At 49.2% G+C, this 14,042-nt stretch overlaps 1 protein-coding gene across 6 annotated transcripts in view; it reads left to right on the top strand.

The window, feature by feature from the left end:
* The window catches only part of FAM204A (family with sequence similarity 204 member A), a 357,413-nt gene that overhangs the window by 42,312 nt on the left and 301,059 nt on the right, over positions 1-14,042 (top strand). For all 6 annotated transcript variants that reach the window (XR_014960760.1, XR_014960759.1, XR_014960755.1 and 3 more), the window contains exon 2: positions 6,374-6,473. Coding sequence is in view for 2 of the 6 variants with exons in the window: in XM_085603019.1 (XP_085459145.1) it covers positions 6,374-6,473 (100 nt within the window). In the remaining 4 variants the exon portion in view is untranslated. The remainder of the gene's footprint in view (positions 1-6,373; positions 6,474-14,042) is intronic.

Genomic DNA, 14,042 nt, shown 5'->3' on the forward strand with positions numbered 1-14,042 from the left:
CTTGCCCCGAGCCAGCAAGTCTCCCACCCTTGAGATACCGATCAAATCCCATTTCTCGAACCCTTTTGTATGCCAAAGCTTCCCCAGGATATCCGAGTCAAACAGCGGGGTAGCAAGGGTAAGTCTGCCCCTCCAACCCAGGGAGTCCGTCGCCAACTCCCACACCCGCACCGCCACCCCAGTGGGCCCCGTAAGGGACAAGTCCAACGACTTCGAGTACAAGGCTCTGTGGTAATTACCGCCACGCAGCAGCCACCGATCCATAGCGAAGCCGGGGCTCAACGCCGAGCCATAGACGCCATGATTAATCGCGCACAACTGGGTAGCCCAGTAGTATCTGCGAATGTCCGGAAGCGCAATACCACCATCGTACCACGGAAGCGTCAACTTAGCGATCGCTATGCGCGGTCGCCCGTCCCACAATAGCGAGCGTTGGAGGCTTTCGACCTCTCTAAAGTAACTAGTCGGGACCCAGTCAAGAGTATTCTGCAAGGCATAGAGGAAACGGGGAAGAGACATCATTTTAAACAACGCGGCTCGTCCGAGGAGAGAGAGTGGCAGCCTCCGCCATCCCGCCGCAGACGCGCCAGGGGGGGGAGCAGATTCTTCTCATATCGCAGGATGGGGTCAGTGGAGATGTAGATCCCCAGATACCGGAAGCCCTGCTGGGCGATCTGGATCGAACAGTTTCGGGGGACAGGCGGAACATCGCCACACAGTACATACAGATATGACTTACCCCAGTTGATAACAAGGCCCGAGTTCCTACCAAAAGAAGTCAAGACGTCGCAAACCACTATGAGAGACTTCTGGGGCGAGGCGAGGTATAATAGGATGTCGTCGGCGTAAAGTGAGATACGATCCTCATAGTCGGGCGACCATCAGAGGCCACGTATACTCGGATGCCATCGTATCCACGCTGCAAGCGGTTCAAGAGCAAGGGCGAACAACAAAGGCGACAGGGGGCAACCCTGCCGGGTGCCCCTCCCAAGTGGAAACGGCCTGGAAGCCCTCCCGTTTACCACAACACTAGCGAGGGGACCCTCATAAAGTAACCTCACCCAGTCAACAAATCCAGGTCCAAAGCCGAACTTGGCTAGTACCGCCCACAGGTATGCCCACTCCACCGTGTCAAACGCCATCGTGGCGTCAAGAGACGCCACAATAGCCGGCTCCCGCAGCGTGTCCACCCTAGCAATCACACCATGGAGGCGCCTAAGGTTCAATGCAGTGTTGCGATGCGGAATGAAGCCCGATTGGTCCAGGTGGATCAAGTCCTCAAGCACCCGGACCAAGCGGTTCGCCAGGATCTTAGCGAGGATTTTCGGCTCAGCATTAAGAAGCGATATCGGCCGGTAGGAACTACACTTGTCCCGAGGCTTACCGTCCTTATGTATCACCACTATGGTTGCCAGTCGTTGATCAAGCGGCAGATACCCGTTCACCCGCGCCTCCACGAACATGGCGCGCAGGTGAGGAGCGATCTTATCCGGACAAAGCTTGTACAATTCGATAGGCAAACCGTTCGGACCGGAGGCCTTACCCGAGTTCAACGGCCGAATAGCACCCGCCACTTCATCAACCGTTATATCACCATCCAGGTCGTCCCTATCTACATCAGAGAGGCAAGGCAGAGCAATATCACGCAAGAGGTCACACGAGTCGGCAGTCGGCCTGTCCGAAACCGAGGTGTACACTACGCGGAAATAGTCCGAGAAACACTGGACTATACCGTCGGGGTCAGTAACAACCGCTCCCTCCTCCGTCGTTAACTCCGGCACCACTCTATTGACCCGCTCTTTTTTGTCCAACCAAGCTAGCAGTTTCCCGGCCTTATCCCCAACATCATACAGACGGCCCTGCTGCTCCCTGCTAAGGGTCTTGGCAGCATTCTCCGCCAAATCCCTGTACTCCGACTGCTTCAAACTCAGATTATGCAGCGTATCCGCTGCCACCCCCTCCTCCAGGGTCACTTCTAAAGCCGCAATCTCATCCTCAATCTGCACCACCTCGGCATCATTCCGTCGCTTGGCGGCCACTACCAGTGAGAGGGCCTCCCCTCTCAATACGGTCTTAAACGCCTCCCACAGAGACACCGCCGAATCAACCGAATCTTGATTCTCCTGGAAATAGTGATCAACTGCCTTCAGCAGCGCCCTGCGCGTCTTGGGGTCACGGAAGTACCAGGGGTTAATGGGAGCAACCCTACCCCCTCCCACCCGGCCAATATCAAAACGGACCCACACCGGAGAGTGGTCAGATATGCCGCGTGCCATATGCCTAGCCTCAGAAACTAGCGAGGCATTCGCAGCCAGGGTGAGCACATAATCAATCCGGGAGAGACTCCCATGCGCCCCGGAGTGAAAGGTATACAGACTCTGAGTGGGGTGCCGGAGCCTCCAGCAGTCCACAAAACCAAAAGTGTCTATGAAATCAGGAAGCCACTTCTTAGCCCCCCCGGTATCCCTGGGTGGGTGCCTATCGAGCAGCCCAGAACCAACAGCATTGAAATCTCCCCCCACCACCAGCAGTCCCTCAGGGAGTTCCAACAAGGCCCTGCCCAGATCCGCAAACGTGGAGGCCTGCAGGGCCGGAGGGACATACACAGAAACCAATACCAACTTTCTACCCTCCCACGTCCCCGCCACAGCTACGAACCGCCCCCTATCGTCAACAATGGTGGAATCAACCTCTAGTGGCAGTGAGGCTCGCACAAGTATGCCCGCTCCCCTGGAGCCCGATGAAAAGCCCGAGTGGGCAATGAATTTGTAGCCCTTTCTATTGAGTGCATAGCACATATTGCCTATAAGATGTGTCTCCTGCAATAGGGCAACGTCAGGCGAAGCCCGCTTCAGGAACTGTAAGACGATCCCCCGCTTAATACGATCACTCAAGCCATTAACATTCCAGCTAATAATATTAAGGCCCCTACCCCCCATCCCCAAACACCAAGAGATCTTCACCCCCCCCCCGAAAAACCACCACCAAACCATCCTGACAACAATTACTACGCCTTGCAAGAAAACCCCCCCCCAACACCCCATGTCCACCCCCCTCCCTGCACCCCTGCGTCAGCTTACAAAGCCCCCCCAACTTGCAGTGTGCCTGTCGCCCTATCATAAACAAATCTACAAAAAGAACCCCAAGGGAGGAAAGCGCTCCGAACGGCCCTCCGCCACCCCCTCATTAATGCAGTTAGCCACAAGTCATTGTCCGGGGCAAAAATAAATAGACCTAACACACGGGGCATCACTCCTGCTCAGCCCGGTCACTGTCCTTTCCCGTGGTACAGTCCCCGCTGGTCCGCCTCCGTGGCAGAGCGTCCAACCACTCTCCGGCCATTTCAGGCGAGTCGAAGAAGAAAGTCCGATCCTCATACACCACACGCAGTCTGGCAGGGAAAAGCATAGCGTATTTTAAATCCATCTCCCTAAGGCGTCTCTTAACCCCCAGGAAAGACTGCCTTTGCTTCTGCACCATCTGGGTGAAGTCAGGATAGAAGTTCACAGAGGCGTTCTGAAAAGGAACCGGGCCCGCCACCCTCGATGCTTGCAGGATAGCGTCCCGATCTCGAAAATGAAAGATCCGGGCGACAATCGGCCTCGGGGGAGCTCCCGCCTTAGGCCTCCCGCCAGGTACCCTGTGAGCACGTTCTACCGCAAAAAACTTTCCAAGGCCCTTAGGCTCAAGATGGTTCACCACCAAGTCTTCGACGAGGAGGTCCACTGAGCGCTCCTCCGAGGATTCCGGGACTCCAGTAATGCGCACGTTGTTGCGCCTGGCCCGACCTTCAAATTCCTCCAGCCGATGGGCAGAGAAATCACTAGCAGTCCGCAGCTTCTCGACCTCCGCTTGCAGTCCCAAAACATCATCTGCAAGGCCAGTAGTCTTGAGGTCCAGGGACTTGACCCGCTCATTGGTTTTGGCCAAATCCGCGCGTATCAAGTTAACATCGACCAAAATAGTATCCACTTTTTGTGCCAAGGCATCAAACTGTCGCCCGATCGACGCTTGCATCCCCTCTATAGCCCCCATAACATCCTGCAACGACAGCTCCGAGGCCGGGGCCGGGTCAGCTTTCTGTACTTCCAGCGATTGTCCCGATCCACCAGGGGACCCCTTCTGCTGGGCATATCGATCCATATTGTTGGACTGGGTATAACCTCCCCGCCTGGTAGCCTTGAGTTTCGGCTTGTCAGCCTCTGCTTTGGCCGACATTGCAGACTCGATGTAGACAATTACGGAGAAACGTCCCTCACCCAGCTAAATGAGACAGGCCGGACCGTCACTCAACGACCAGGGCGGGCACGAGTCCTCCAGATGTCCGTGGAGCCTCAGGAAGCGCTCTCAGGCCGGAGCCAACACAGGGCTAGAAAGTGAAAGTGAAAGTGCGACGGTCTCCATCCGCCCGTTCACACCCCGCTGGCCCGCTGTTGTTCAATTAGAGGCCGGGCATCTTGCCAACGCGAGCCCCTGGCATCCCTCAGATGTAGGCCGCAATCCGCCATCGTCCACAACTCCGGTCCCCGGCGGGCGATTTTGGCCCGGACAGCGTCAATCGTCCCCACGATGACTCATCTACAAGATACCGTGCATAGGAGACAGGATGAAGAACAGGATAATTGACGGAGGGCGCGAGGGACCCGGGAGCTCAAAGCTCACGCAGCCATCTTGGTCTCGCGCTAGGCTCCTCCGAGAGAGAAATATTTTAATAAAAACAAAAGGTCTTGGTTAACGCCAGACCTAAATAGGGACCCAATTCTTAAAGAAAGTCACAAAAGTGCACCTATGGTATATGTCCTTGTGTTAGTGCAGATTTACGGCTTTCATGGATCCACAAGAATTAACAGAAGTAGACCAGGAAATTGTACTCCTAGAAAATATTTGTCAACTGCATTTTAGCACGAGCAAATTTGCTAATGCGAAAATCTGTTGAATGGTAAGAAGTTCCCTTTCCCACTGACCACTTTTTTCCCCTAACCCTAGAAGAAGCTTTACTTCTGCCCTTGTCAGACAGGGGTCAATTTCCAACCTTTCTCTAATTAGAAAAATATTAGAGCAGAGCTGATGAAAACCCATAAAACATGCAAGTTAATAGCTTTGCAAAGACCCATAAGGGCATTCCAACAATGGAACTATTGCTTACCGCTTCCTCTAGCCCTAGTCTGTAGATCTGCGGAAAGGTGGCAAAATAAAATAATTGATAATATTCAAACTCTACTATGGTATGAGCTCTGACATTATCGGAGAGGCTATATCAGAGCTCTTATATAATGACATTGCTGCCATAATTTGTCGCCACACTACATGACTCCAAAGGGACAAGTAGATTTTGTTACAGTACAAGTAGATTTATGAAGCAACCTGTCCCATGGACAAGTAGGTATTTTATTAAATTCCACACTCTTGACTTCCTGCATTCTTCCAGATTTAGGCTGGACTATGATTGAGGAGGTGAACCCTGGCAAAGCTAGTGCAAAATGGGGCAGTAACTACAAAACTGTAAATTGAGGATCATTTTAATATTGCACACAATTGATGTAACTACCTGCCAGATCAACTTTAGCTTTGTTGTACCGCTGTATTCATTTAAGCTATTAATGTAGGGTTTCCATGTATGCTTTGTAAAGTATTCTAACATCGTTGAATATAGTTTCCATCCTTTAGAAGAAATACAATTTAAAAAAAAAATGTCCTGGCTAAGTGATTTAATGTATGATCTGATTGAGTCAGAATTCCACCAGGAACCTCGTTGAACGTTCAGTAGGAAATAAACTAACTTGAGAAAACATCTTGGCTTCTGATGAGATGTTTGAAGAAGACTTAGTGAAAGCCAGTAACTGTACCTGTATGTAAACTGATTGAAGTGTGGCCCGCCATATGCATAACCTATGCTTAAAGAAAAAATTGTAAAAAGAAAACACTGTCAAATAGGTAGTAGCGACCATTTCTATGGTCTGCAGTCTTTGTGGTTGGAAAAAGGAAAACAAAACCTGTCTCGCTCCTCAACTCTTCTTAAACAGGTTGTTAAAATCTGCTACATTAAAGAATAGAGGAGCTAGGCTTTACAAGATAAGTTTGCCCTATGCAGATTTTATGGCGGAGGCCTTCTCAATAGCATGGGAAATCAAGCCTTAAAACACTGATGTCAGATGGTACTATTGTAGAGCTGAAATGCATCAACTTCAGAAGATCAAGTTCGTAGAAGGGCAGTTATAGTCTTTGTAAATGGAAGTTCTAGTTAGACGTACATCAAACTCCGAAATGTACATGAGCCTCAGCTCGATAATTATGCTCTCAAACTATGTGTAGTGGTGCTGAATGCCTTGATTTTTCATAATCATAAATTCTTTTTTCTTCATTTCTCTCTCAGAAATTTCAAGAGTTACAGAAGAAAAATGTTGAAATTAAAAGCCTAGCAAATTTTCGAGTACGAGGTCGAAGAAGGAAACGTCGAAGAAAAGGTGTTACAGGTGTGTAACTTGCGATTGATAATTTTTTATCCTTTGCTTTATTTCTTGTAGTCAACTAGATAGCTTTGAATCCTCTTATGGTGATAAATAAATAATATTTTCAGTAATGGTGCAGTCCTGCTCTCTTGTTTATGTAGTCAGAAGTAAGTTTTAGAACATGAGTGAAATTAAATAATGCATACAAGTGAACAAGTTTACTGGAACTACTGTACTTTTGGATTTTGTAATCCATTGTGAATAAATATTAATCGCTGACACCCCAAATTAACCCAGCCTTTGAATCACTTTTCACCATCTTTTACCTCTATGTGGAAACCTCTGGTGTCTGACCTTTTTTAGATCATTGTTGTGGACTGTATTAGTTGTAGGTTTGTACTGTCTAGATCAGAGCAGTGCCACTAATTCGGGTCTATCAACCTTGTTGTCAAGCAGATTTAAGTGATCCAAGATTCACTCTGTTCACAGAGTGTTCGGTCTAAACTCAACACCCCATGATGAATTCTATACACTGGCCTATGTGCTTCAGTAGTGTACATTGTATTCTATCAGGACAAGATTGTCTTGAGGCAGTGCCCTATCCCAAAGGGTCTGCCAGAATTTCATTTGATTTAGAAGATTCTCAGTCCCATATTTTTTCATTTCCTCATGCCTTTACAACTTGGGCATCAAGAGCGCCTTGTACTTCTACATAAATAGAACAATGGCTTTCAGTTCAGCTCATTGACTTTTTGTAATTAATATAGTACATTAGCTCCATGTCCCTCGTCTTTATTAGTGTCCTCACTTTAGGGGTGTCCCATTTCCATCTCAGGAATCCAGCGAAAATGGTGAGAATGCTGCTCCACCTTCCCAGATTGTTCTCATAAAGAGAGCAGTGTCCCTGATATTCTCCTGTTTAGTTCCTGCTTTGGCGAGACAGGTTTCTGGAATTAAGCCCACCACTGGCTTTGAATTGCACTGTCATCCATGTAAGTTTAATTCCTCTGCTGGGCTTCAGAGCAATTATGGATCTGTGTGGAAGCAGTGGCAAGGGAGATTCTGAATGGATCTCTTTCTTGAGTTCTGTTATAGTGAGTTGAAGTTATTGTCATTCATAATTTGAACTCTGTGGTGAGGCAGAGCTTTTATAGCAACTGGGTTCCGCCTATTAAGTTCCCCAGAATTTTTCACAATTGAATATGGTTTTTAGACTTTTAATGGGAGCCAGTTTCCTTTCATGTAAATTAATGGTAATTGGTCTGACCATGTTAACCACTAGAGTCTGCCTTTTATGATAAGGCTACCGCTATGCAGCTAGGGTAAAAGGCACTGGGCTATTTACACTTGAACTTGTGAGCACAAGCGTGTGGAGGCTGCATGAGTGAGACTACTTGAGTGAGACTACTGTCATGCACATCCCTGTATCAGCTCATAATCTGATTCCAGGCCTTTGTTCCTTCCCTACTGGGCCAAGCTATTTGCTCTGCTTCCCAGCGAAGGGATCTAAGGCCTTGCCACACAAAAAGACAGTCATCAGTAATTGACCCAGTTGCTGGGAAAGGAAAGGGATGGGGAGGAAATTTGCAACTGTTGATGAAACATTTTCTAGCTATCGTGAAGGAAAGTTTCTATTCTGTGATTGACACGGAGACATTTATGCTTCTCGTTCTACAATAGCCTAACCACATATAACAATCCAAACAAAACAGGGACTTCAAATCCCATGAGTCCAAGCAAACTTAAAAGTCTACCAATCATATAGCTCAGTCTCCCCATAAAATCCTCTTCAAGGAACAGCGCTTCCTCTTTATTCATGCGAAAATCCTACGTAGGTTAAACGCTCCTTGGAATTCTTTCTTCTGGTCATTACTTGCAAGGAGACTAGAAATACCCAGTATCTTGAGGTACTTATGGTCATTAACATCTCTAAAAGTACTTATGTCATATCAAATCACCAATAGCATTGCAAAAATGAAGACACTTCAGATGTGTATCGGTGCAATATTAAAATGTAACTAAAAGAACATACTCGTACCAACATTAAAAGTCCGGACAAAAAACCAAGGGTGGGAAGGATGTTACCCAAATTCCATCAGGTGGAATAATCTTCACCTCCTGCATGAAGGACATTTCAACATGGATGAAGGACAACTGCCTAAAACGTAACACGGACAAGACAGAAGTTCGCATCTTCGGCAAACACACCACCCTCTGGAACAACTCCTGGAGGCCGTTAGAACACGGAGCTGCCCTCATGCTGAAAGGCCACGCCCACAACCTCGACATCATCCTAGACAGTGAACTCTCCATGAAACTTCAGGTCAACGGCGTCTCCTCAGCTTGCTTCAACATGCTCCACATGCTCTGCAAGATTTTCAAGTGGCTCCCCACCAGCACCGGGAAGACAGTAACGCATGTCCTCATCACCAGCCGATTGAACTACAGCATTGCACTCTATGCAGGCAGCACCAACAAACTCATTCAAAGACTTCAGACGATCCAGAACGCAGCCTCCAGACTGATTCTCAAGAGAATCCACTTCACCCAGCACCTGAAAGATGTCCACTGGCTCCCGGTCCACATAAGATGCTGTATCAAGCTCCTGACCCACGCCTACAAAGCCCTCCACGACCTAGGACCTGCCTACTTGAACCACTGGATACACTTCCACCATTCCCCAGAAACCTCTGCTCCGCACACCTCGCCCTTTCGCAGATCTCTCGCATACACCACTGCCACACAGGAGGACACTCCTTATCTTATCTCGGCCCCAAAGCCTGGAACACCCTCCACACTGCGACCTAGCTGATTGACTTCAGGAAGGGGCTTGACCTGGCTCTTCGAATGAGACCTGCAGCAAGCGCATGGATACCCTTGCGAGTGACAAGCCGTGCTCTATAAATACTACTTGATTGATCGATAAAAGTTGCCATCGGAATCTGCCAACATTGACGGTTTCTGGGGAAGTCAGATTGGAAAATCCATAGAAAGTTCCAGAAGATCTGGAAACAAAGCTTGTGACCGCCACATTGGGGTGACCAAAACCAAGGACAACTTCTGTCTGGGAACCTGCACTGTAACTATATAGTATAGGAGTTCATGGGGCATAAATTCTGAGCCAACAGGACCAGGCCCCTGGGGCTGAAACAGTCAACTCGCGCCTCCTCACGGGCATTAAAGAGACATCTATTGATAGCAGGGAGCTCAGCATCACATGTGCAGTCCCGACAGCACTGTTGGAGTCACTGAGAACCATACTGCAGCAAGGCCCTATCATATAACAGGCAAGCACGTGTAGTGAACGTCCCAAGAGGCTGCTCATCGCAACACATACCTGGAGACTGGGCTGCGAAAGGCAGCGCATATAATCCCCACACTGCTGTAGAGCCCTGCACGATATGTTGCCGCCCTCTGTGCTACCAAAGTGATTCCTAATGACCTGGGAGAGAGCGGTGAGTTCCTTGTTTTCCGCCCTCTCGTTTCCTGGGACCGAGATTTACTTCCTCCCCGATTGGTGTTTTAAGATCTGTTTGGATCTTGTGTTTTCCAATTTGACTTTGTGTTTGCCGGCCTGATCTTTCCCCATGCGACGATCGTTGACCTGTTGAAGACGCCTATCTCTCTTTTTCGTCAGCGATGATCCATCTGAGACATCCTCTACACCCCCCCCCCCTCCCCCCCCCCCCCCCCCTTTCCGGAGCTCTCCACAGCCATGGTGCCCCAGCGCGGTGTTCGGGGCGGGCCCCGGACTAGGTGGATTCCTGGTCCTCGTCCGGTCTGGTTGGAGTGTGAACATTGACTTTGTCTCATGATGTTTTTACTGTAGTCATTGCCGGTGTGCTTGACTTGTCCTTTGCCCAGTTACGGGCTCAATTCCCCTCCCCCTCCACCATATTTGTGCTCTCATGACTTGCTCTTGTATCTCTTTCCTGGTAACTTATGCTAGGCTGTGTCATTTATGCTCCTGTAACTGATGTAATTCATAATCTTCTAAAGGAACCAATAATTTAATTATCCTGACTGTGGAGCACGAACAACATAACCGATGCCCGGTGGAGCTGCTCTGACCCGTACTGTTTTCCTTGCCCCTTTTTCTGTCCTCCCTACCTTCTTTGTCCCACAGGACATGTGTCTTTGTCATTCCTTGTTCTTTTAACTCCTTTTGACTGTGTAACACTGTTTCTTGATTTGTCGTAGTCATACTTTACTCTAGATACTCTTGTTTACTATGAAACACTGTTTTTCTTTTTCTCTAGATACTCATGTTTACTGTGAAACACTGTTTTCTTTTTCCTTTGTTTTTACCATACTCTAGTAACTGATGTAACTTTGTAACTTGTTTCTTGCTGATCCTCATGTAAAGCGCTCTGATACCTCCGAGTCTAGCCAGCGCTATAAAAAACTTTCCAAATAAAAGAAAAAAAATAATAAGTAACTCTGGTGATCATGGAAAATGGCGTGAACGTGTATCCCCGCACCCGTCTCCAGTCCAGTTGAAAGGTGTCCATTCCTATGTCCAGGGGATCCAGCCTGCAGCTAAAAAGGCGTGGAAGCTGGTAGTCCAGGTGGGAATTAAAATCATCCACCTTGCATGGGCACCATTCAGGTCTGGACTGGCCGTAGCTGGCATCGAGACTGGAAGGGTGGCGGCCCGTTTTGGAACGGTGGGGCACGATTTTGTTACTGGGGGCCGGATTTGCAGCGATGCTGCAATATTGGCCCCCAGCAACAAAAGCAGCAGCACTGGGGGCTGGTTTTGTTAAGCAACAGTGCTTCACGCTTGCGATCCAGGAAGGGCGGGAGGCATCCCAGAAAATTAACCAGGGCTGCTTTAGGATTCCCAGTCCTGCCTTGGACCCACTTGTCCATTATCAACCAGAAAATCTTTAAGTCCAACGTCCAAGCACTGAAATCTTTCAGTTGGCTGGAGTACCAGTCTGCAGTGCGGTTCAACTTACAGGGGAGGTTTTCCACCCTGACCGCGATCCATCTTTTCAAGCAAAAATACCAGAAGCTCTTCACCAGCTCTGACAAAGGCCTCGATCTCCTACCGCCTATGTGATTTATGTATTAAACCGCCAACACAGTGTACACCTTCAGGAGGATGGAGCATCTTGTCTCTCGTGAGAGATTGCACTGCAAAGGACACTGTAAGCAGTTTTAAGCAGTTCATCTGTGTAGGAAAGCAGGTTTCTGTTGCAGTAACCCCCTCACTTTTTGCCAGCTTTTTGATGCTTTTTGACTCAGTGTGCCCTGGGTCCCTGCCAATCAGGTTCCCTGGGCCTGCATTCTTTCCCAAAACTGTACTTTTTAACCATAAATTGGCACTTTTCTGGCCCCAGGCAAGCCCCTTGTAAACTGTACTATGGGTACCAGGGGCACTGTGACCAGGGAAGACCTCTAAAGGCTGCAACACCTATCGTAACACCCTTAGAAAACCTGAACCCTAACACCCAAACACTGCCATTGAAGGCTGCGTGTTTTGGTGTAGAGAAAAGTAAAGAGCCGCCACGGCACACATCCCTGTGTGCATTCCTGCAATTTACTCTCTGTGGCATAGGTAAGCCACCCCTCTAGCAGGGTGCACTAGACCACAGGTGAGGGTACAGTTGCATGTGCACTGTACCCCTTCAGCATCTACGTCCATTCTTCGACATTGTAAGTGCAGTAGAGCCATAGAGAGTATATGGTCTGGGAGTTGGTAATTACGAACTCCACAGCTCCATAATGGCTTTACTGAAACATGGAAAGTTTGGTAGTAAACGTCTCAGCACATTACACCCACACTGATGCCAGTGTGGGTTTAATGACAAATGCACCGAAAGTGCATCTTAGAGATGCCCCCTGAATAACCACCGGCCCTGGTGTGGTTCCTGAATGGCTACCCGCCATTTGCCACCACCTGACCGGTTTCTGGACCCCCTGGGTAGAGGGCCTCTGCTCTCTGGGTCCAGAAACCAAGCCCATTCTGGGCAGAGGTTTCATGCCTCCTCCTCCTGCATGGGCTGGGTCCACGAAGAGGCAGCTTCAAAGGCCTACGCCTTTGTTAGCTGACCCTGCCTTTTGCTGCCCCCAGCAAGTGGCTCCCCCCGGTTCTGACCCCCACTTTGTGCGAGAGAATCGGCGGGAAAACCAAGTCAGGAAGAGAGGTGTGCCAAACCTCACACCCCTCTCAGGTGGGGGAGGCGAGGTGAAGCACAGATCTCAGTCCCCTCCATCTTGAAGATGAGGGAACACAGCCAATCGGAGAGAGGCTCATGCCCCCCTCCCACTGGAGGGTGGCATAATAGTGGGGGGTACTCGCCCCAAGGAAGGAACCTATTGGTCCCGACCTATACACACTAACTTGAACCTTGCCTCCTCAGACTGAAGAAGAAGAACGAAGAATGATCGAAGAGCCATGCTGAACTAGGAAGAAGAGGACAACAACTGCTTTGGCCCCAGCCCTACTGGCCTGTCTCGACTTCGACCTGTTCCCAGCTAAACCCCGGCGTGTCCAGCAGCCATCCCGGAGGACTTGCCCTGCCTTCACCAAACAGACTCTGTCTCTCGTGAGCAGCAGATTTGCTCCAGCCAACGACTCCAACACAGACCCTGGATCCAGCTGAATCTCTCTGGTTCTGCACCACTCTACACCCGACACCCACGGCCCGAGTTCGAGTGGTCCAGCACCACAAGGTCTCAGTGATCCTGACCTGGGATCCAGGTTTCCCCAACCTGTTTCGACCTTCTACCTGACGTCTGCAGCCTCAACCTGAGGGGTCCCCGACTGACTTGTGTTGGTAAGAAAGACACCCGTGCACCCAACGACCTACGGCCTTGGGTGGCCCAACTGACGGTGTCTAGGCATCCCCCATCACCCCAACTTACCTCTCTTGCCCGTGGTCGCCCTCAGGAAACCTCCATACCTGAGCCTGCAGCCTTTCTTCCAAACCTGAGATCGCCTTTGGAAACAACAGGGCTCCTAAAGTCTTCTTGGCACCCTGCATCCAGCTGCCCCGTGCTGCTGCTGGTGCAGCTCCTATGCTGATTGTTGGACCCTGCAGTGCTGATCTTAACCCCAGGAGTATTGCTCCCATAACCGATTGGCCTTCTCATAAGCCGTCCCTAACCGACAGCCCCCTAGCCCCAGCTAACATTGGGCCTCTGCAACTGGCTGTCCTAGTGCCGCTGGTGGTGCAACTCATGTGCCTCCTAGGCCCTTGGGGAACATTGGTTCAAACTCCAGGCACCCAGCCTTGTAACTTGTTTACTTACCTGCAAACCGAGAACGTTCTTTTTCTCCATAGGAACCCATGTTGTGGTTTTTCCTCTGAAAAATTGTTTTCCTGTTTTTCTTGTATGAAGCAAAAGTAACTGTACTTTGAATAGTAAATTGTCTCACTTACCTTTGTATTGTAGGAATCATAGTGTGATATCTAGGCATATCACTCCAACAAGTCGATGTAACAAGTAATGTAAAAGTAATCCAAAGTATTTTCAAGCATTCTGAACTGTTTTAAAGCAAATACAAACCTGTAATGATTTCAATTCCATCTGCAATTGCATTTCTGTGTACAGCCTTGCATTTAAAAGTATATTTTACCTGCC

The sequence above is a fragment of the Triturus cristatus genome, chromosome 1_2 (assembly GCF_964204655.1).
Source record: "Triturus cristatus chromosome 1_2, aTriCri1.1, whole genome shotgun sequence".
Taxonomy (NCBI): Eukaryota; Metazoa; Chordata; class Amphibia; order Caudata; family Salamandridae; genus Triturus; species Triturus cristatus.